Source organism: Manacus candei, unplaced genomic scaffold (assembly GCF_025592945.1).
Source record: "Manacus candei isolate 608988 ecotype Guabito, Panama unplaced genomic scaffold, ASM2559294v1 h1tg000005l, whole genome shotgun sequence".
Classification (NCBI taxonomy): Eukaryota; Metazoa; Chordata; class Aves; order Passeriformes; family Pipridae; genus Manacus; species Manacus candei.
The window spans coordinates 15,937,973-15,961,425 of NW_026138053.1; the positions used below are offsets into that span (position 1 = coordinate 15,937,973).

At 38.6% G+C, this 23,453-nt stretch overlaps 3 protein-coding genes across 9 annotated transcripts in view; 1 reads left to right on the plus strand and 2 right to left on the minus strand.

The window, feature by feature from the left end:
- Window positions 1-11,728, minus strand: part of PLPPR5 (phospholipid phosphatase related 5) — a 161,331-nt gene extending 149,603 nt beyond the window's left edge. For all 4 annotated transcript variants that reach the window (XR_007907156.1, XR_007907153.1, XM_051803673.1 and 1 more), the window contains exon 1: window positions 11,708-11,728. Coding sequence is in view for 2 of the 4 variants with exons in the window: in XM_051803673.1 (XP_051659633.1) it covers window positions 11,708-11,713 (6 nt within the window). In the remaining 2 variants the exon portion in view is untranslated. The remainder of the gene's footprint in view (window positions 1-11,707) is intronic.
- Window positions 1,437-23,453, plus strand: part of PLPPR4 (phospholipid phosphatase related 4) — a 28,678-nt gene continuing 6,661 nt past the window's right edge. The window contains exons 1-6 of one of the 2 annotated variants that reach the window (XM_051803363.1): window positions 1,437-1,604; window positions 12,735-12,920; window positions 17,152-17,281; window positions 18,975-19,170; window positions 21,939-21,996; window positions 23,257-23,430. In XM_051803363.1, the coding sequence (XP_051659323.1) occupies window positions 1,527-1,604; window positions 12,735-12,920; window positions 17,152-17,281; window positions 18,975-19,170; window positions 21,939-21,996; window positions 23,257-23,430 (822 nt within the window). In that variant the 5' untranslated portion in view covers window positions 1,437-1,526. Of the gene's footprint in view, window positions 1,605-12,734; window positions 12,921-17,151; window positions 17,295-18,974; window positions 19,171-21,938; window positions 21,997-23,256; window positions 23,431-23,453 lie in introns of those variants that run through there. The other variant, XM_051803371.1, reaches the window with a different exon arrangement.
- The window catches only part of FRRS1 (ferric chelate reductase 1), a 152,287-nt gene continuing 140,569 nt past the window's right edge, over window positions 11,736-23,453 (minus strand). For all 3 annotated transcript variants that reach the window (XR_007907132.1, XR_007907128.1, XR_007907133.1), the window contains 2 exons: window positions 22,314-22,492; window positions 11,736-11,798 (listed from right to left, as the gene is read on the minus strand). The gene's annotated coding sequence lies outside the window, so the exon portion shown is untranslated. The remainder of the gene's footprint in view (window positions 11,799-22,313; window positions 22,493-23,453) is intronic.

Below are 23,453 nucleotides of genomic sequence, written 5' to 3' on the forward strand. Positions count from 1 at the left end.
GCTCCTCAAGACTTGCTGTTTTACTTGGAATAACCCACCAGCAAAGTTAACAAAAAGGGACTTTTTTATTCAAAGGCTAGACCACTGATGGGCAGAAACCACTACCAGACATCCCTACACCAGAGTAATTTCCTGGAATCTAGTGCAGATAGACAGGCACAAACCTCCTCCGCTCCCAGCTCCGCTGCTCCCAGCAACCATTCTAGCCACCTCCACTGCCTGGAATCCCCCAACTTGCCTTTCACAAGGTTACCAACAAGTGCCCTGATTCCTAAGCCAGCAGAAACTCTGGAAATCTTTCCTAGCAGGGTTATGACAAGAATATGTGTTGGTATGGCAACACATGTTGCAGCTCTGAAAAGTCTTTTTCAGTGATTTGGAGTCAGACTACAGATTTGCCTTCCACACCTGCCTGCAGGCAGGGAGTATGTTTTTGATTTTACCCTCTCATGAAATGTCTTTGCTTGTCTGCTCAGTGCAGAGCATGGATTGGCATATCCGCTCTGGATAAATGAAAAGAGAACAGCTAGAAAAGAAAAGGGGCTCATGACAATTTTCATCTCCATTGCCATAGCAGCCAAAATACTAGCAACCATCTAAACAAGAACAGCAGGTTATTTCCCATTTTCCCCAAAAGAGGAGGGACAGGAAATAAACGACTGCTTGAGTCACACTTCTTGAACATTAAAGCTAAACACCACAATGCAACAAGAAACTTACAGGCACAAGACTTTTGTAGACATCATTAATGCACTACAAAGAATGAAAATGCTATCTTGCACAGAGAACTCCTGCAGGCCTCATCCAGGGTACCTCTCACTGACATCAACAGGAGCTTGCCTGAGAAAACGCTGCAAACTTTGATCCATAAATAGGATCTCAACACGTTTCACCATGGAAACAATTGTTCAGGTTAATTCTGCTCTCTTCAAGACTGTAGCAGGAACTGCACCAGATACTTCACAGATCAGAGGAATCACGTGCCTCAGTATTGCACATGGGGTTGAGGAGCTCAGTTTGGCTCAGTCCCAGTCACACCACACCCCCTGACTGGCGCTGAGCCTGGGGTGAACTGTCGTTAGCAACTTGGTCTCAAAAAGAGTACACCTGCAAGAAAACATTGGTCGTATAGGAATGCGATTCCCAGGGCCATTCCACTAATCTGTTTCAGAAAAAATATTTCCTAGAAACAAGATAAATGCCGCAGGCTCCCCACGGAGCGTCCCCAGCATCCTCACGCCCGCAGGGATCCTGTCCCGGTCTCTCACGCCTGTACGTGTACACGTGCCAATCGCTTGCTGCAGCCAAAGCTTCCTGGCCGGGGCTCCCCCCGCACCCCCGGCGCGAAGGAGTTAAGGCGGCCGGGACCCCCGCCCGCCGCCGAGCAGGCTCCTGACGTCAGCCCCGCGCTCGGCGCAGCGCTCGGCGCGGCGGCGGCGGGCGGAGGAGAGCCCGCGGCGGGCGGGCGGCTGCGAGCGGCCGGGGCAGCGCTTGGCCGCGGGGCCGCCGCCCGCAGCCCCGCCAGCATGTCCGCGAAGGAGCGGCCAAAGGGCAAAGTGACCAAGGACAGCGTCACCCTCCTGCCCTGCTTCTACTTCGTGGAGGTGAGTGGCCGCCGCGCCGAGCGGGCTGGGCTGTCCGCGGCCAGGCGCGGGGCTGGCGGGCAGCGGCGCGGGGCCGTTCCGCGGACAGAGATCGCCTCGGCGCTCGGTTCGCACCGGCTGATGCAAAACCCTTACGTGATGCTTTGTCTCACCGAAATCAGCATCGAAGCCCCCTATAAGGAGCAGTAATAAGGAGCAGTAATAAAGTAACCTCTTCTATGCGGTCTTTTGAAGCGGGAATTATTTCTAAGAATTGCTCAGAAAATGAGAGGGTTGCTCAGCTAAAGTGTGCTATGTGCACAAGAACCTCTCGGGAGGAAGACATGTTTCAAAGGAGAGCTGGCTTCCAGGCAAACACCGCTCACATTGCTGTGATAGAATGAAAATCATGTTCATCAGGGAATGCTTAGAAAAATAGAAATGTTCTCAAAATTATAATCACTGGTATGTTTTTGCTGACCCCTGGACTATATGCTTCCTCTATCAGAGCTAAAAATGTCTGGTTTTAAAGCAGAATGAGGTTCTCGGCACATCTTAAAGAGCAAAACCTGCTATGGCTGCTCAGCTGGTCGCAGGTGGAGTTGCAGACATTGGCTGCTTGGTGTGTTACTTGGAGGCATTTAGCCTCCCTGGAAAGTGCAGTCAGTTAGGTGCTGCTGCAAAATCATAAGTAATGTATGACATACATATAAGTATGTAGACAAAGGTTAAGCTTAAGGATTTGTCTAATGGCACAGCAGTAAGAGAAAGGTAAAAATGTTTTACAGATTGAGAAAAGTGTTTCAGGTGACCCCACTCACAGGGAAAAGCCTGAGGCACTTTGAGGCACCAAGTAACTTACTGAGAGAGATTGTGAAATAACGTGAAGAACTTAACAGTAAAATATGGTGTAAGTTAACTATAACTGACAGTCAAAAGCATAAAAACATATACAATACTTAATGTATAAAACATTAAAATATAAACATTGGGTGAAATATAAAATAAAAATTATTTTCCCTCAGATGCACTTGAAGGGCTTTGGAGGTTCTCTGGGAGATAGAAAGGGTTGGGCTGAGAAGGAGTTTTAGGTACCAGTGGAGTGTTTCTGCTCCCTAAGCATGGGCATGGTCAGCAGGTAACCCTAAGTAAGCTGCACCAATTGGAAAGCTTTGCAGAGGCTGGTTATATGGAAGCATCAGCCTCATCCTGTCAATGTAATTAGGCCTGCTCAAGAAAAGCCCTTTGATGGAAGAACTTGTTCTGACATATATCTTACATTAGCTTTGCATAGGAGGCAGAGGTTAAGCTTGGAGAAGCCCCTAGAATAGGTAGAGGCTTCTTTATTCTCTGTGCTGTCTTTGCTGCTTTGGTAATCCAAACAGGAAGGGAGTCTGCTGTACCTCAGCTTGGGCATAACTCTAATGCAGGGGATGATATAGAGAATCCTGCAAGACAGAACAGAACCTATGCTGTTTGGTGGGCTGTGCTTAGGCCTGCAGAAAGATGGGAAAAAATACAGAGCAACAGCATAAAATGTGTGCGTGCTGCTCTTAAGTGTTGCCTTATATAATATTGATTGCATACTTGTATTTCCCCTAGAAGCTCCCTGCAGCTGGTACAAGGAATAAGACAAAAGATTCTGTGAGCATTGAACTTGCACTGAGTTCTGTGTATAGTTCCCACATGAGGCAGGCGAGTTCTCTATGCTGGTGTGGACTCTTAGGACCCTCAGCAAGTTATTTACAGCTACATCTAAAAACAGGTGGAGATTTCTTCGACACCCAGTTGCTCTGAGAGAGAGTCTGAGTCCTCAGCTAACAGAATGGTCTCCTAATGAACTTTTAGGACTTCTATGTTATACAGTCACAGGAACAAAGTCTAGAGCCTGCAAAAACCCTTTCCCACCAAGAGCAAGTTCTAATTATTGAACTGCAGACTTAGGGCCCTTCTTGAACTGGGAAGTAAAAGCAACATCAAGAAAAAAAACAATTGACTGCAATACACTTGGCCCTAACATTGATTAGGAAACTTTTGGTGAGTTATCAGTCCTCTCCCATTACACAGCAGGAGGATTTGAAACCATCTCTCACATTTCAGTTGAGTACTCAAATCACTTGAGTGAAGGGGTAACAACAATATGATAAATATGATATTTAGAAACATGTAGGTTGTGTTACTTGGGTGCACCCACTCTGTACTTACACACACGCACTCTAATTCTAATCAGACTGTTGTGAATGCCTCTCTAAAGATTTGTTGCACAGCAAATGCCAGCACTTAAGAAGCATCAGGTAAAGGACACGATGACTTAGATTTGTCTGTTGTGACTGGCTCAAAGAGAACCAAAGATTAAGTTGTACCCCATAAAGAGAGATTTAATCAAAGATAACTTAATTGCAATGAGAAGTTTCAAATATAAGGGATAGAGGAGTTCACCCGGTGTGGTTGACAGGCATTACTATGTAATATGGATTTCCTTTGTAAGCAGGAGGTAAGTTCCTGACTTAATCTAACAACAGCCAACTACTTAAAAACAAGACACCCTTAAATAAGGCTTTCTGAATTTTAAGACTTTTACTTTTATGAATGGGTGATAAAAAACAGGCTTTCAACCTCTCACCTCTGAACGCTGTGAACTCTTTTATACTTTTTTTTTCCTCTTGGCACTCATTCACTTTTATTTTCCCTGTCCTGTTCACAGCAGACAGTCCCTTCCCACTCACTCTACATTGCAACAAAAAAAGCCATAGCCCATTAAGTTTGTACCTTCAAACAAGAAAATTAGGGTTTGCTGACATTCACTTTCCATCAAGACCTACCTAGGAGGTCTAGGCCAAAGGAAAAGCAGATTGTTTAGAAAATACATTATAAAAAAGTGCCATTTTTTTCTCTTGAATGCTAGACAAAAGGATAGACTTGGAAAAAAGGATGTTGGGTTGAGGAGAAATTCCAAATTCCAAGTGGTAGGAAAGAGATGTGTTCATGTTATACAAATGAAATATATTCTACAGGGTGAAATAATATATGTAACAACCAATATAATGCAGGCATGCAGAACTTCAGAAATAGCAGCCAACAAATGCAGTTCTGAGACTGAGGGCTTTCAGCTATTAAGATCCTTTAGAATGTGTTATGAATGAGACTAACTCCTGTAAACAAATGTGTTTAGTGGCAACAACTTTCAGAGTTGGATAAAATACGATTACATAGAATATATGCAGGCCAACTGCCCTGAAGAAGAGGAGACTGAGGGGAGACTTCATTGCAGTCTACAGCTTCCTCTCAAGGGGAGGTGGAGGGGCAGGCACTGATCTCTTCTCTGTGATGACCAGTGACAGGACCCAAGGGAATGGCCTGAAGTTGTGTCAGGGGAGGTTGGATATCAGAGAAAGGTTCTTCACCCAGAGGGTGGCTGGGTGCTGGAACAGGCTCCCCAGGGAAGTGGTCACAGCACTGATCCTGACAGAGTTCAAGAAGCATTAGGGCAATGCTCTCAGGCCCAGGATGTGACTCTTGGGGATGGTCCTGTGGAGGACCAGGAGTTGAACGTTGATGATCCTTGTGGGTCCCTTCCAACTCAGGACATATTCTGTGAACTAATGGATAATTCAAACTAGCAGGTTTTGCCAACAAAAGAGTTAAAACATGAAACCAGTATGCCCCTCTTAAGATCACTAGTTATTCTTCATTTATACAGGAAAAGCAAAAGGAGAATTGGGCTAAAGCTTTGACAGACATAAAACTGTAAAGGAAAGAAAATGAAGAGACACCTTCTGAAAAATCTGGATGGGTCATTCCCTAAAAACATCAGAGGCAAATAAATAAGTATTATGAAGTAAATCTTAACACATTTTCAGTTACATATTTGCAAGTTTCATGATTCATAAAATAAAATAACTTGATGATTTATCCTATGTCTCATAAGGATGCTTTAGAGGTTATTTTAAAGGACTGGTAGTACTTCTGCTTAGCAGAACCTCTGATTAGCACACACTCGTTAGAGCTGAATAATTTTAGATTGCCTTGTGCATACTTACCTGAAGGATGTGGTAATCAGCACTGCCAAGCAGTTAGGTCTGTTTTATTCCTAATTATGCTTATGGTATTTTAGGGTTCTGTAGACTTTTGGGTTATCTGAATTTCATTTGCATAGTTGAGAAAGACAAAACTTACCATGAAAATTCATAGCCCCTCTGGCCTAGTGGGAATTACTTTTCATGGTAAAAAGTCTACCTGCCTCTGGGAGAACTTGAAGACAAGTATTCCTGGAATAAGTTTTGCTTTTTGTTAACTGACTTTGTTTTCAGCATATTCAGAGTGTATCATAATTATATTCACTTAGAGAAGAAATATCAATGTCTTGCATTTTAATATGAACTGGAAAACTTCCAGAGTTACGCAGTTTCCATTCCTGGCAGAACGGTCACACTTAGAAGGCAGGACAGACAGACACATTTCTTCTTGGTGAAGGAAAAAGACTGTCTTCACTCATGCTATCCCACTTCTAAACTCTTGGCTTAAATCCTGTTTTCACAGAAGTGACTATAAATTTTGCCTTTGACTTCAGTGGCATTACTGTTTCATCCAGTGCCTCAGATGTGGAAATGCAAAAGGTCAAGGTGTTGTCAATCTGTGTGACTTGATGCACTTATTCTCCAGCTAAATTGTGCTCCTGTGGCACAGCCTCCATCTGTTGGTTGCTTAAATTCCAGCTACTCAAATCAGAGATATTTCAGACAATGTCCCTTGTGCAGTTTTATTTCTTTTTCCTTATGTTGTCTTCTAGACTCTTTGTATGATGCATGCATACAGATACAGGCAGCTTCTTTTCCAGAGCTCAGCCAGGCCTTAATCATACCAGGATTGTTTTGAAACACTTCTTTCAGTACTGGAAGACCACTTATTTTTCTTGTTCCCCAAAGGAGTTGGAATTCTCGCCAGCAAAAGCACAAAGATCTGTTATCATTGTAGGACTCCAGGCTGCAAAACTTGGGAGGTCATCAGCTTCCATTGAAATAAGTGCATGTAGAGAATGACCACTGTGTCTCAGCAAAAGATGCTTTATTTCCTTTTGTTTCTAACTTACACTGACTGGGTTTGACACATCATTTGATAGCTCAGTGCCACTTCTCAGTTACATCTGGAATGTTTTTCAGCTGTTCAGTCATGCATGACCCACAATGTTTAAATTATAGTCACCTGCAAGTCACCTATAGGTGTGACTGCAAGAGCCACAAAAAGCCAGAGAAGTGCAGTGATTAGAATAAGAGAAAAGGGAGAGTAGGCTGTAGGACTAAATCTTTCTTCCTAAGAACATGATGTTTGGATCTAATGCAAGAATTAAGCTATACTGCTGTGCCTTGAAGGCTCATGTAGTCATATTCCTAGATTGGTTTTCTGTTATACTTAACTGAGGGGGGGGGAGGGAGGCACCCCAAAAAAACCCCAACTGCAGAATATGAAATTATCTTCATACTGTCAAAGTAGCATAATGCTTTGCAAATAGATGGCTTTTTCTCTGAAAAGAGTCAACCATGTGTGAGAGCAGAGGAAGGAGAAATACACTTAGCTGTGTGCTCATTGAGCTGACCTCGTCAATGTGGCTGACTCAGAGGATAGATGTCAGATTTTTTATAACAGTGCATTAGAGACCAGCATCCCCAAAATATTAAAGGGCTATCTGAGGCCTGAGGAGGCTGCTGTGCTCAAAGCAGCTATATAATTTGTTGGCTAAAGTCATCAGTGTTACATCCTTGACATCATGTCTGTGCTTATAGAAGAGCTGTACAGTCTGCATACTACCACAAAAGGGGAGTGAAAAGGGAGGTGTCGGGCCTGTGCCAAGGCTGTCTTGGGAGAACAAATGCAAATGACACAAGTTAGATGTCCCTTCTGTTTTTGGCTTTGTGCTTGGCAAGTGTAGAGTTTGAGTAGTTCTTAGTGAATGAAGACCCTGCTCCCTTTCCAGTCCAGCAACATCCTCTTGACCTAATACTTCCAGTAGTAAAAGAAGGCCTGAACACGTTAGCAATTAAAGGAGATGAATTTTTCCAAATTATTGTGTCTTCCAAAAATTAATAACCCTGCCTGTGATTTTCTTCTGTAATTATTAAAAATCTATTACTCTGCAGCCAAAATTAATAAAACCTAGCTTATTGTGGAACCTTAACATGCACAGTAGCTGAGCATTTACATTGCTTCTTGACTGATGATCCTGTCACTTAAAAGTTCGATTTGCTGGGAGTTCTGAAGTGGCAAAACAACATGGGAGTAAGTCACTGGAGAAAGGCTGGCACTCACAAGATTAATTTTTTTTTGTATATATGGGAATCAGCATGTTTTAGAGAATACAGGAAATTGTAGCATTGTGTAGGGACTGATAGCTTTGTCCCTGCTTGAAAATATTTTGTTAAACAATTTTTATTTTGTTTGTTTCTCCCTGTGTAATTGCTGCTTCACATACATTTATAAAAAAATTTAAAAAGCACTTTTAGGATTACCATGCATTCAGCATGACTGAGATTTCTGAAATAAATAGGAATTGTATCACTGGTATATCAGCTCTATTTTTGGTCTTACACATACTGAGAGCTTTCTATTAAGATCTGGTAAAAGATCAAGACGTTTGATATCGTTTGTATTTCCAAAGCTAGACTCTAATTGGCAATCACCAAATAATTAGGTTAAATTCTAAAATCAATGCTGGAAATATGGATAACTTCATTTTCCAAAATGGTAATGATAATAGATTTCAATGACATCTGGGATTTGAAATTAAATCAAATAGTGTTTAGGAGAAGAAAGATCATTATATCATGTCTCTGCACATAAGTTCCACAAAACTTAGACAATGGCAAGGTAAAAATCCTTTAGAGAAAAGACTAATTCCTTGTAGCTTTTGGGACAGATGAAACCTGCATCCAAAAAAGGGACAAGAAGCAGCAGAAACTTGAGTTCAGAGAGAAAAGCAAAAAACCTTTATACAGATGCAAGTCTTACACTTCTGAAAAGCCTGAATGCCTTCTCTTATAAGCCTGAGGCATTTAAGAATTAAGTTTAGAACACAAAAATAAATCTAAAAATCTGACTTTTATGTGAGACGTCCCCTGCTCTATAGCCATCCTATGCTTAGTACTCTCTCTTCAGAGAGTCAGGAGTTCTCAAAAACAAGAGAAAATGGCAGAATTTAGCTACACTATTTCTTAATATTGACCTATTATGGAAGGATTTCAATCACAGTTATGACCTCAGTATTCATTCCTGTCAGGAGAAGAGAGACCTATCCTCTTTGCATTCTCTCCTCCTGTCCCCTGTGAATCTCACAGCAAAGTACAACAGCCAGGGCAGCTGAACAATCATCCAACATTACTGTTTTGGTTTTTCCTGCACTGGGTAACGTACAGGAGGTTTTCTCCTTACAAGATCTCTGGGTATTTACATCCTTGTTGAACTCTTGGGAACAGAGAACATCTTTTCTGATGCTTGGACAACTCCTAGCTCAATACAGCAAAAGCTTTTAAAATATTAATAACATATTTGTTATTAATAGCAAAGTCTATGGCTTAATGAAGGCTTTTAACTTACAGTTTAAAAAAACAGAGGAGGAAAAAGAAAAAGAAATTTTTAAAAAATAAATAGACCATAAATCAAACTTTTCCAGCAGCTATGCTGATTATGGTTCAAGGCTCTAATCCAAACAGAGTTTGACCATTTGAGTCAAATTCTACATTTACAGATGTAAATTACAAGATAAATAGGGATCTTTCTCCATTAGCCAACCCAAGAAGTAAGAGTATAAAGACTTATTAGTTAAAATATGCGAATTGACATTGGGGGTTTTATTATTCTAATTAGGAACAGGAAAATTCCTATTCCATTTTGTAATTAAAACAATACACATTCTACCATCTAATTATATTTGACATTTTCAAGGTGTTGGGAGTTGAAGTCTATAATTACAGAAATACTACTGCCTTAAGCAGAACACTGCATAAATATTCATATATTAAATAGCCAGTTATACTCTTTAGAAGATTTTAGAAAGATTTATTTTTTTTTAAGAAATGTTAGGCTTTAAGAAGATGCGTTTAATATTTGTATTTTTAAAAAGATTGGAAGAAAAATGTCCTGTGGGATCTGACATACTGTATATAGCAAATTGACTACAAACCTATTCATTAGTATTGTAAGCAGTTATGTTGGAGATTCATAGTCCTTTAAAATTATTTCTTTTCTTTTAGCAGAGTGAGTAATTATAGTCAGAAATAATATGGGAGTCCTGTAGTGAAGTCATAAGACAGTAAAATGCAATTCTTACAATTCCTTGATTTTGTAATTAATAATAAAATTATAGCTTACATACAGTAGTTTAGAAAAAAGTTATCCACATGTTTTATTTTAGTGTCTCACAATAAAATACCACTTCACATATCGCCTATTTTTGATAGTTGAATATTGCCATTTAAAACAATTGCCTTCCTAAGAATCTCACAATAAAAGTGTAGTTGGACTTGTTGGTAATGCATAGCCTATTGTTCAAAGAAAGACTCCCTTTCCTGATATTGGAGAAATGGAAAAATACACACTAAAGATGGAACTCTGAATGCAAGGTGTTCCATGAGTGTGCCTGCTCTGTGTTTCCATTCTAAGAAATGAACCTTTGGGGACATCTTGATAAAAGAGTGTAATTTCTGAAAAGAAGGGCAATAGGCACTCTACCTGTTTTGTTGATTTAGCTCACTGGAATGTTTGTGTCCTGTTATAAGATGCTTTGCCCCATGGGGCATGGACCCTGGCTAAGTCTTTATGTATGACTTTCAAATACTTAATAATAAAACATGTTGCAAATGTTTCAAGAGTTAAATACTGTGCAAAGGGGAAGTTTCAATGCGTGTGAGTTGGAATGCTGTGCAGAATTTCAATGTCCAAGCAAGAGCAGCAGAGACTCAGTGCAAGCTCCCTGCACACCAGGACAGCATGCACTGTGGCAGCCTTCCTTCAGGAGGACACTTATCCCAATCAGGTCCATAGTCTCTGTGCAGGCAGGTGTTGAGAGAAGGGCACCCAGAGTCTGAAGAGTTTAGGGAAGTTCTCTTTCATCCTGCACATCTGTATAATGACTGGAAGCAGTCTAGCCCATGTTGACTAATCATGCATGCTTGCTTTATGGTCAGTCAGGGGCTGCATCCAGCAGGAAATGAGGAGCAGTATTATATAAAGCATCCAGTTAAAGAACTGGACTTCTTCCTGTGGTGGGCAGGAAGCAGGACTCAATTTAGTGACATGGTATATAATTATTCCATATATATTTATGTCAGATTATATAATAGTTGTGTATTCACATGACATGTATTACATATTGAGTATGTTATATGCTATACAAAATATGTATGTGTAATATAGTATATGAGTGCAAATAGATATATACATGTTTGGGTTATATATATATATACACACACACTACTTACTGAAGCAAACTTCCTAGATCCTGGTGTTATTTTTGTAATGCTCACAGCACTTAAGGATGCCAATACACATTTCCTCCCTTTCTGTGCAACCACAGCCTCTATACTACGTGCCATTACAATGCAATCAACTTGAACACAGACAAGCAAAATTCTTCCATTCTCCACCTCCTTCAGATTTTGCTTGGAACACTTCGAAGACACAATTTAGCTTCTTCCAATCTGTCATTCAGCAGATCAAAGATAAGCTGTTCTTTTAAACAAAAACTAAATCATATTAAAAGATGTTTCAATTAAATGTAGCTGGAACCCTCCTTCTTTAATCACTCAGTTACATTTTATGCAAAAAAGTCTACATTTTAAAATGCTTAAATGCTTCAAAATCTGAAAATTGCCAGTTAATGCAAGAAACCATTGTCCCTCTGCAATGTATAGCAGATTTTATTAATAATTTTTCTGAAACACATATTGACCCCATTTTACCTCTGCTTTTTCTATTGTATTGTAGAATGGGATGAAGAACATTGATTTTAATCAATCAGTTATTTTTGTAAATGCAAACTGAACATTGCAAGAACGATATAATCTAAGTATGCCCAAAATATGTTAGGTCAATCCCTATTTCTCATAATCTCAGATGCTGTTATGCATAGGTACCTTCATTGTAGTAGACACACTGGGAAGGAGTCATTGCATCTTAGTGGAGGAGCAGGAGGTTACTCTGGTGTTGCCTTATTCAGGGAGGACTCTGTCAAATAACAAACAAAATGTATTTCTGAGCATTTACTAAGAGGATATAGAGAATAATCATATCCTGCTGGTCACCTCTGAATGCCCCAACACCCACCCTCGGGGCAGGGCTGCCCTCTCTATTTGCTTATAAACCAATGGCTTTAAAATTCCTTTTTGCTATTTCTTCTCTTGAATGACTTCCTTCCACAGAGACTTATTGGTTGAATCTGTGCTTTACAGAGCTGGTGGGAAGCAGGGGTGAATTTATCCCCAGAAGGGCCAACTCTGCTCTTAATAAATTACTGAAAGTAATTGCAAAGCATAAAATCACTAAATAGAAAGAGGATAAAAGACCATAGTCATCATGGTTCCAAACAGATTGAGTCTTGCCAAAGTTAATTGCTTTTCTGATAGAATGGCAAAATGGATGTGCAAAGGCAGAACGCTATTTTATCACATATTTAGATTCTAGGGAAGTACTGGATACTGGTTTTCATTAACTATCACTTTGAAACTTAATACAAACTGGCTTTGATGTAATGACTGTCGTACACATGACAGAGTTGCTCAAGGACCAAAAAGAGTGATTGCTGAACAGCAGAATGCTGAGGCCCCACATGGGAGATTGCAGTTCTGGTACTTTTTTTTTAAAAAAAGTTAAAATCAAAGTTTGTCTATTAATGATTCATAGATGAAAAGGATAAATTATATGTGCTGAAGATTGGACTGGGTGTTTTGACTAGCTTGGTAGAACACATGCTTATTAATATCAACTGAACAGTATAATATCTCTAGAGAATTAATTATTTAAAGATAATAAAATGGATATGACAGGAAGCAGTGAGATGTAAATAGCAAACATCACAGAGATTTATTAACAGACTCTGTTGTCTTTGCAAAAGCATTGCTATTCCATTTCCAAACAGTAATTTGTTGCTTTCTTCTCTTCTAGTTGCCCATATTGGCATCTTCTGTTGTTAGCCTCTATTTTCTTGAACTTACTGATGTCTTCAAGCCAGTTCACTCTGGATTTAATTGCTATGACAAGAGTCTGAGTATGCCATACATTGAACCTACACAAGAGTCTGTTCCCTTCTTGATGTTGCTTAGTCTGGTTTTTGCTGGACCGTCAATTACGGTAAGTTTGAGGTGCTACTGTCACTTAATAAGGATTTTGAACAGAGTTTCAGTTGGCATAAGGAAAATAGCATCTTTGGTTTCAGTTAAGCTGCAGACTGTCATCCAGGCTAATTACCTTAGGATTTAACATTTGTATTTCATTCTTCTGTAGCAAAAGGAGGCACACTCCTTAAAACATCTCCTGTAGCACTTCATCTACTCTCACTATCCTGATTGTGGACATTAATATTAAGAAACAGCATCTACGATTGGGTGATAATAGCTTGAATCATTCTGTTACACTCTACAAATATTTGAACTTTAACAGACAGGACATCTCCATACTCTGAGATACAAAAAATTCAATATTTTTTTGGAAATAGCCCTGGATTTGCCACTTTTTTTTAGAACTAGCTTTATTCGATAAGAAGGTATATCAGTCTTGTCAGTGAACTCAACAACATTTTCCCAAATAACACTGGAACACCTCTAAATTTCAGGTTAGTCATTAAGAGCAGGCAAAAAGGGGCTGTTTCAACCATTCACCCAAAGGGAGGAGATGATTTCAGCAGAACAGAGATGTCCTGTCAGAATATGAGCCATATATATCTATATAAAAGAGGGAATTCATTTTGTCTGCTTTTAGCAGTTCAGATAGGAACCTTATTCTCACACCACTCCTGTCTGGCAAATGGAGAGAGAAATTCACCTTGAGTGAGTGATTCCATGCACCTAAAAAGCTGAATCAACCTTTTGAAAGGATCTCTTCTCTCCCCTGACAGCAGTGACTACACATCTCAGATAGGCACTTCTCGAAGGCCAGCTGCAAATGTATCTCTGCTGCCAGCTTCTCTGAATTCCCTTAAATTCAACCAGTTCATTCCTTTTATAATACTATCCAATTTACAGTTAAAAAAAAATCTATAAAATATGATGCCTCTATAAAAATCATCAAGTGCTGTTATCTCTTTGCTTTCCAGAATGTTTTTTCTTTATTTGTCTTTTTTTTTTTTTAAATGAACTGTTCTTACTGCATTTGATTTTGTTGCTTTAGAAATCATTTTTGAAGGATTCTGCACAAGCAGCAGGCTAAAAATTGCGCTCATTTAGCAACTGGGAGCTAAGACTCTCTGTGATCCTGGTGCAAAATGATTGCTACAAACACCAAATACTGTGATCAAAACCAGAACTTCGGTATTGCGGTTTGGCTGGATTTCTTAAGGTTAGACAGTGTTTCTGTTAACAGCAAAGTGGACTTTTCTCAAGTAGCTACAGAAGGAATCTTTCTAGACTCATTTGGGCCACAGTAGAGGGGTAAAACCTGATTTTTACTTTGGAGAGTTTATTTCAAGCCTAGGTAATATCAAACACCTTAAATCAAGATAAAAGATGCCCATTTCATTACATAGTATTTATTAAGGGCTGTGATTATAGCTAAATTATTTCAGCATTGCATGAAGTTTTGCAATAGAAAATGTCATTCTTGCTTGAATCATTCTACCAGCAGTACTGAAAATTGACCAAAAATATGCCATGTGAGGAACTCAAACCCACACTTGAGCATGCCTATAAAAAGTAAGTTTGGTAAACAAAATAAATCCAGAAGCTTCAAAGTATAACTGGCTGAAAGCTGAAGGCCTTAGGAAGGTGTAATTCATTAACACTGGTGTGAGCATGAATGTGATGCTGAATGTATTAGTTGGAGACTGGGGAGTGATAGTGCAAAATACACAACTTCCGTCAGTAAAGGCATGAAGGTAATAGCTCCTTATTTTTCAAAGTAAAAAAGCTGAAATAAAAAAGTCTGGGATTTTTTGTCCAAGTGGTCTCTTTTTCTTTGGAAAAATAGGCCAGTGAAGCTCAGTGAAAAAAGATTACAGTTGTACCATTGTCATCTTATAGAGTTTAGCATTTTATAAATTACTTTTCATTAACATTTCAATTAATTATACACTTCATAAAGCTTGTAAAATATAGAAAAGAAAGCATGAGCTATGTGAGGAATTGAGGATCTCCAGTATATCCAAGTCTGTGTCTACACTTCAGGTACATACATACTGCAGTATGAGGCAGGAGGTCATCAAGACTCAATAAAATACAGGTGTGATTAAGCCACATTTTAAATATTATCAAAGAGTGTAAATAAGAAAAAAGAAAAGAAAAATTGTGTGTGAGGAAGAAGACAAGCAAATTCCAGTCTCAGTCCCTCCTTATTAGAAATATAGGAATAGGAAGTAATAGTAGAAATATTAGGATAGGAAGTAATTTTTTTCTGTATTATTTTTGTTGATATAATAATTTTTCCCATATATAAACCCATTCACTTTAATTATTTTTACAAAAAAAAACAAAACTAACATTTTATAATTTATTTTCCCAAGCCATTATTTCAGAAAGATCTGAAATAAGGCTTTGGGGCTTTATGTTGTGGTTTTTTCTTTGGGCTTTTTTGCTCATTATTAGTGAGTAGCAAATGCTTTTAAACAGGTCTGTTCTGTAGACCTGAAGGGTTACAAAAAGTAACTACCTGTATTATTGACATATGTCTTATAGCTTGTGGCATAGGTTAAATTTTGTATATGTATTCACAAACCACAGGAGACTTCAGTGTGGAACAACTGGACTTGAAGAAATTACCAAGATGGATGTTTTAAGTCTGGAATATAGATATACCTGAATTGCAACATGACTGCCATTTGCTTCAAAGAACTCTGAATCTGATCCTCTGACAGATTTGCTCTCTAGTTACTCCTTCAGAAATATTAGGACCAGTTATTTAATGGTATCAATGTAGGTTCAAACTCTTATCAGCCACTGACTAAAAACCTGCTTAAAGGCCCTTTCTAATAGAGATCACTAGGAAATTAGATCACATTAATCTGGGAACTCAATTCATGCAAGAGAAATTCACTGCTGGCAGTTTCAGTCCTACTGCCTCCTCAATTGTGGGAGTTGGTTTCTTTGGAAATACCAGCCTCTGAATTTTCCTTGACATAGGCCTTGTAGTTTCCTACTTTTTTCCTCTCTCACACAAGCTAATCCATCTATCTGCTGTTTTCCCTGTACCAGACATTCACTAAAGCTTGCATAAAAACTATTAGAATGTGTCAGGCTTTTAAGTTTGAAGTACTACTAATTTCTCTGGGAAGCTTCAGATCTAAATTGATCCAACGTAGACAGATAATAGTGAACATAGTTCTCAGCTAATTAGAATTCCTTAAATAACCCTTACCACTGAGTTTTCAATGTCATAAGACAACCTTCAATACTTTGATTTTTCTGGCAAAGAAATTTCAGTTTATTAAAACTTTAGCTAAAAATAGAGTTAGACTATGCTTGTCCATTTTACCTCCCTTCTCCTCGGGTGAGGGGTGTTAGTATGGACAGACTTCACTGGTAATTACAGCAGATTCAGCACAATTCAGATCCTTTGGCACCTCGTTGCATTGTAAGCTTTGTGTTAGTATGTACTAGTTTTCAATGCAGCTGTGCCTAGGCAAGCTGAACCTCCTGTTAGTGGTGAGAACTGCCTCATTAAGTTTAATATTTCAATCCAGCCCTTATTCTGAACTCTGTACAAACCCTGTACAGATTTCCAAGTTGTTGTATTATTGAACAAGGCAAACAATAAAATCTGAGACTGCAAATGTATAAATGAGTCTGGATTTTCCAGCACGTAACACCATTTTTCATTCATATTCTTCCCTTTATAAACTGTTGTCTAGGACTTTGGTCATAATCTGTTTTGCTTGGTGTGGTCAGAGGGACCATAAGGACAGAACTTTTTCTGCTGCTGTGGATCTGGTTAAAACCCTAGCCAAATTAAACAAATACAGAAGAGCAGGCTGTCATGTAATTAGAAGCTGCTAGGGATTGCTAGGCTTGCAGCCAAGACTGAATTCTAAAACCACCTCAAGAGCACTAGGATATTGCAGTGGCTCTGGATTATTTTAGAGGTGAGATTTTACGATTATTGCTTTTTTATTGTAGAAGCATTAAGCTTCAGCTGTAGATCAAGGCCTGGAACCACTGAGCACAGTATACTGTATGCTATTTGCATTTAATTTCAGGCCACCTTCTTGCCTGCCCTCACTCAGGCTAAGTTGCATTGCTTTATGTTCACATATTGATACAAATCTTTTAAAGGGATGACATTGGTTGTGCTACAGTTATATTTCAGTCCTTTAAATTCAATCAGGATCTTCTGAGTAAGTGCTACTTTTAATTTAATGGCTCCTTTGTCATTGCAGATAATGATAGGAGAAGGAATTCTCTACTGTTGCCTGTCCAAAAGAAGAAATGGGATTGGAACAGAGGCCAATATTAATGCAGGAGGATGCAACTTCAATTCTTTTCTTAGAAGAGCTGTCAGATTTGTTGGTGGGTTTCAAATGTTAGTCACAAAGTAGAGCTTTCCATATACATTTAATTTTCACCATGCAGGTTTCCTTCTCTGAGACAGCCTTTCAGAACAGAACTGTCATGGGCATACATCTTCTTCTGCTAGAAAACGTGAGAAGAAACTGTCAGACTGCAACAGAGTAGCCCCATACTCAGTAATGCAGCACCTACACTCTCTATTTTCCCTTACCTCTCCTGTACTAGTCAGTATCTCTAAAAGAATAATTTGTTTTTCCTTCCCTGCCCACCTTGAGCTGGCTGCCTTTTAATGATTTCAGTGTATAGTTTCCCCTGCCTGTCTTCAGTGCATCATAAGGATTCAACCCACCTGTCACGATATTCAGCCTGACAGTGAAAACTTGTCAGAAACTCAGTAGGTTTGACATTCTTTTTCTGGAATGTGTTTATCTTCCTCTCAAAAAGGTCTGGAATCTGGCAGCTTAAATGATAGAGGAACATGTTAAATTGTTTTGTTTTACTTTGTTTTAATTGTCATTAATGAGAAACTGTCCTCGAAAAGGCAACTGGACTTTGATCTCCTTTTTACAGTTAATTCCCTATACCAATGAGAGGCTAAAGGAAAGGTTTACTCTGTTTCAGAAATTCATTAGAGAGGGCAGCCTAGGCAAAGACAACCAGCAGCACAGGAGACTGAAAACCTGGTAGGACAACTATTCACTGGGTTTCTGTAGTCGTCCAAGCAGGAAGGTAGTGACAAGCAGGATTATACAGTCTGTGACCAGCAAAGCATCCTCTTAAGAGCAGCAGTAAGGAAGTAAGCAGAGGGTTGGTACATTACAACATGAGCAAGGATACCCCATGTCCACTTCTTCTCCTGTTTGGTATTCCTTCACCAAAAAGACAAGCTCAAAGACACATGAATATCATTCCTGATTCATACTCTGGATTTGCAGTTTCTTTCATATTTTGATGACTTAAACATTCTTCCAGTTTTAGGATGAAAAATAGATTTATCTATATGAACACAAGTAGGGAATTCTAGGCAAATCTTTAGGAGAAATGCATTTGAAAATGTTCAGTAAAGCGATTGCTTTACTTCAATTGCCTTGTGAATTTGGCATTATTGATCAGACAGAAACACTGATCCTTTACGAAATAGACTTAAAATGTGGAATAGTGGCAAGGACACAACACTCAAAAAATATCAGAGGCGTGAAGGTAGCCAGAGTTATCACCAGCTAGTGATTCTGTGGTAGTAAAAAGAGAACAGGTCTTCTGACCAATGATCTGATGGGCAGCAGGCCATGTTATTTAAAGCTTACATTCCAGTGGGAAAGTACAGGGACTGGATGAGCCCATGTGCTCTCCTCAAATAGTTGGCTATCCTTTAGTCAGTTCAGAAAAATTCTTTCCAAATTGAAGCAGCTCCAGTGTAGTTCACTTTTATTAAAGGATGTTGGAGGACATCAAGCCATTAAAACAAAATATTAAATATCAACAGGAAGAAAACAAGCATAAATTATCTTATTTTTTTATATTAAAGAATTCAACTTTGCAACAAGCTTTCATTAAAAAAACCCTCTCATTCTTGACTTAAATTCAAGTTTAGTGACACAAGCCAACAGAGTTCTGTGGAATGCATTTTGCACTATTATTTAACCTAATTAATGCATATAATAAAGTTAACAAGCTGTGTTGATTTCTTTCCTAGGTGTTCATGTGTTTGGTCTTTGTGCAACTGCTCTTGTTACTGATATTATACAGCTATCAACAGGATATCAGGCACCATATTTCTTGACTGTTTGCAAGCCTAACTATACATCCTTAAATGTATCCTGCTCAGAGAATTCATATGTTGTGGAAGATATTTGCTCAGGAGCTGATCTCAATATTATCAATGCTGGAAGGTTGGTTCTGTCCTTAATTGTCTACATTTTTAAGTATTCATTTATTTTTTATTTTCTGTCCCAATTTCAAGATTTTTTCTCCTAGTTAAGTCTGAATGAGTTTGTCATTTTTTTATAACAAAGGTGAGTGCATAAATGTCTTTTTAGTGATGTTCAATTTTCTTTTTAAAGATATTAGTCTAACAGTGGGCATCTGTTTTCGCTCCTTCAAAGGAGACAATTTCCTATACCATTATTAATATGTATAGCATCTACTGTAGGAATTATAGTATAAGTTCTCGAGTCCATGAGGTTAATTTGACTTCAGTATTCGGAGTTTGTAAGGGACTCGTTCTGAGATTCCTAATGGCCTTCATTTTTTATTTGTACTTCCCAGAAACTCTGGCTCCAGAAATTTGCCTCTAAACTCCCCTAGGAAAAGTATAGAGAAGAACACATAATTATCCAGCTGATTACATGAAATCATTTTTCTGCAACATCCCCAAATATCCAGTGGTCCCTATTGTCCATCTTTCCCTCTGTTTATCGTCAAAGAACCTTTTCAGTCATTTCTGTTCAGAATCCTCTGTCATTTCTGATGTTCTGACTCAGTATGACTCTCTCTCTCAGTATGACTCTTTCTCTTCTTTGTTCTCCCTCTACACATCCTCATGCATGAGCATTAGAGTGATACACTGTCATCTGAGTTCAGGACATGTTTTCTTTAAGACCTTTGTTCACCTTTTCAATACAGAACCATACAAAAAGGCTACATATTTTTAGCTTGAATTATTGTCATTTTAAAGATAACAAATAGAGGAACAAAAGCAATGACACCATTAGAGAGTTCAGAGAGTGCATTTAGTCTATGCTTGCCTTGAAAGCATAGGAATAGAAAATAAAGAGAAAATTGACTGTAGCATAGTGACACACCTTATATCCATAAAAACGCCATCAAATTAAGGTTAAATTCTGAATGGTACTAAAGTTCATAGAATCAAATCTACACATTAGTTCCACAGAGACTGTAAGTAAATTTATGCTTCACTAAACCCTGCACAGAGTAAAGGAGTTGATTAGCTATTATAAACATTTACTTTTTTTTCATGTCTCTTTTCGGTCCTCAACCCTGAACTTTTTCCCCAGGGATACTATTTGTGAAAGGTTTGTTCAGGGAGGAAAAAAAAGGAAGAATTTAGGTCTGTCTCTAGAAATGAAAAAGGAACCCTGCAGATTTCATCTTGGCCAGGGTTATGAGTCTGCTGGAGCCATGGGCTCAAATTCAGGTCAGCAGTGTGTGGCATTCACACTGAACTACATCACATCTTTGACTGCCAATTAATTATGTAGAACAGACAAGGCAAAATGCATAGGAAAAAAATTCAGAAAGTAGACTGCTGCTTTGCAGAAAAAATGTCTTTGAAGTTAAAGGGCTGTGCTTCAGTCTTTGCTATTTTAAACTAACTAACTCAGGTGTTGCTGGGAAAATGGCTGTACATGGAGCCCAGTTAGGGTGGTAAGATCCATCTGTGAAGCCAAGTTATTGTTCAAGTGTTTATCCCAAGCTGAGCTTTCTCAGGTGAAAGTTGCTGCTGTGACTTCTTCACCAAGACAGCCAGCATGTTACATTGTCCATACCATTTTAAGGAGATAAATGTACAGATATAAATGGCTATGCATCCTCACTGCATCTAGAGCTCAGAGGTCACAGAAGTTTTATGATCTAGATGTCCACTGTAGAACAGTGTTAGTGAATGCACCCCCAGCTTTTTTTCCCTCTACTGCGTGAAAATGTCTCCTTCGTATTCCCATCACTTTTCTTTAGTTGTTTTTAGAGGATTGAAATGGGTCTATAAGAATAATATTAAAATGTTAGACAGGCTCATGTGATGGTTCTCTGTAGCTTCTACTTACACAAATCCTCCTTTTGTCAGAGAAGTAGAAGCTAAGCTGTCACTTTTTAATTTTCATATCTGAAGTTTCTGACTCAAGACCCAGTCCACATCATTAAAGTCTGCAGGTTTTCAGTGGGAGCAGAAGGGCCTCAGCAACTTCAGGAGTAGACCTGATATTGCCTACTGTCTTACAGACTTTGGACACATTTTCATTTATTCTCTTGTTCTGGGCATCAGGAAGGGACCCAGTTATTTTTAAAATACCTTCTCCATGTTCTTGTGCTCCATTCACTCCTGTCATGTTATAAAAATAAACCTAAATACAATAGCTAATAAAGATGTAGTTTGCCTCTCTCTGAGAAGAATGTCACCCTGTCATCCCCCCATTATTAAAGCAACAGAGCAGGGGCATGAACATGATGAATGCAGTTGCATGAAATTAGGGCCTGATTATCAAAGTATATGAGTTCTTACTTTGAAAAGAGTCAAAGTAAAGTCAATGAGAATAATCATAAGATCGAAGTTCATGCATTTAATAAGTTTTATATTTAGGTACTTATATGGAAAGATATTTTTGGAAATAAACTTATAGATACTTCTCTGAATCAAGCAAGCAGTTTGTACCTTGTTTCCATTGCTCTCTTAGTACACCCACTTGGTACACAAAAAGAATTTCACAGTAAATATTTACTTCAAAATAAAGGCATTTCATTAACATTGGTTCTTTCTCCAGAAGACAGAAAAAAAATTTAGAAATTAAATGTTACTCATAGCTCACATATTGCTTAGGAAGTGTAAGACGAAAATGACTGTACCACCCAGTGTTTTTTTCAATGATCACTAGCACAGTGAATTTGAATTGAGAAGCATAATTTGGTTGTCCTTCCTTGGCAGAAAGTCATTCCCTTCTCAACATGCCACCCTGGCAGCCTTTGCAGCAGTGTACATTTCGGTGAGTAACTAACTCTGTTCAGTTTTCTTTTTACAAGACAAAAGTCAGAAAGCAATTTGCTGTATATTGTAAAATGGTGTGTTGCCTGGATATCTTGGGTGGATGTAAGTTTTTATCCTCCCAATTTGAAAGCAAATAAAACTACTAATAGAGCTGGTTTTATTGTAGCTGGTAAAAAACAAGGAAAAGATTCAACTGCTTCACATCCTTGTTAAGAAGCAATAGAAAGTGTAATGTTAAAGTATATTTGATGCTTCATATAATCCACATATAAAATGCAGTGTTTATCTGTCTTATAGAGTGATATATTAACTTACCATTCAAATTACCCTTTATGCATGCTGCCTTTTCTTTATTGCTGTCTTCCTTGATTCTCTGCTTTTAAACTTGAGGCATCAAGGGCTACACATTCATGTGATGTAGTTTGATTTGACCTCCATAGAATTGCAGTTTGGATGAAATGGCACAATCACTCCCAGGGGCCTTCAAGGTGCTCCTGCAATGCAAGTGAATAAAATCCATCAGTCAGTAACAGAGAACTGTAGGATGTGCTGCAGCAATCACAGCTGATTTTCCACATCTGACCAGTAACATTTCTTCAGTATGGCCTACAATGTTTGTACAAGTGACAACTTACTTGAAGTTTAAAACGAAATTCCATCACTCACGCAGTAAAAATCAGAGGAAAAAACCAGTGACAGCTTAATCACATTAGGTAATAGAAATTGTGCACATACTGGAAGCTTGCCAGTATTTATTCTGCCCAGGAAAAGGCCAAAATTTGGAATAATACTGATGAAACACTCCACATAATTTTTGTGACCTCCCTGACATTATGGCCCTCAGTTGAGAAATGGCTCTCTAAAGCATCTGGTGGTAGCTTTTGTTAGAACAGGTTATTGCTTTCATCTGGCATGACATCTGGCTTCTGTATTTCACAAGCAGTGGCTCCTTAGTCACATTTACAGAACATTTAGGCTGACTGTGAACAGTATTTAGGCATAAAATCCTTATTCTGATTGATGTCAATGAGCAACACTCCCTGTGTTTTTGGAAATCCATTCCTTGTGATTTCAGATCTTTCAACAGCAAGCGAGCAAATTTTAACAGGGCTGTAAAATAAAATTAAACTGATTATTTGTGTTAGTACTGTGTAATAGTGATCTGTGTGGGAAAGAAACATTCCATGCAAGAAATTAATACCCTCTTAGGTAAATTTAAGTTTCTTCAACTGCTTCTTCATTTATTTCTTTTTTCTAGATGTACTTCAATTCTACGTTAACAGACTCTTCAAAACTTCTGAAACCACTCTTGGTCTTTGCTTTTATCATCTGTGGAATTATATGCGGTCTGACTCGTATCACCCAGTATAAGAATCATCCAGTTGATGTTTACTGTGGTTTTCTCATAGGAGGAGGAATTGCTCTCTATTTGGTAAGTATAATAGTCATAGTTAA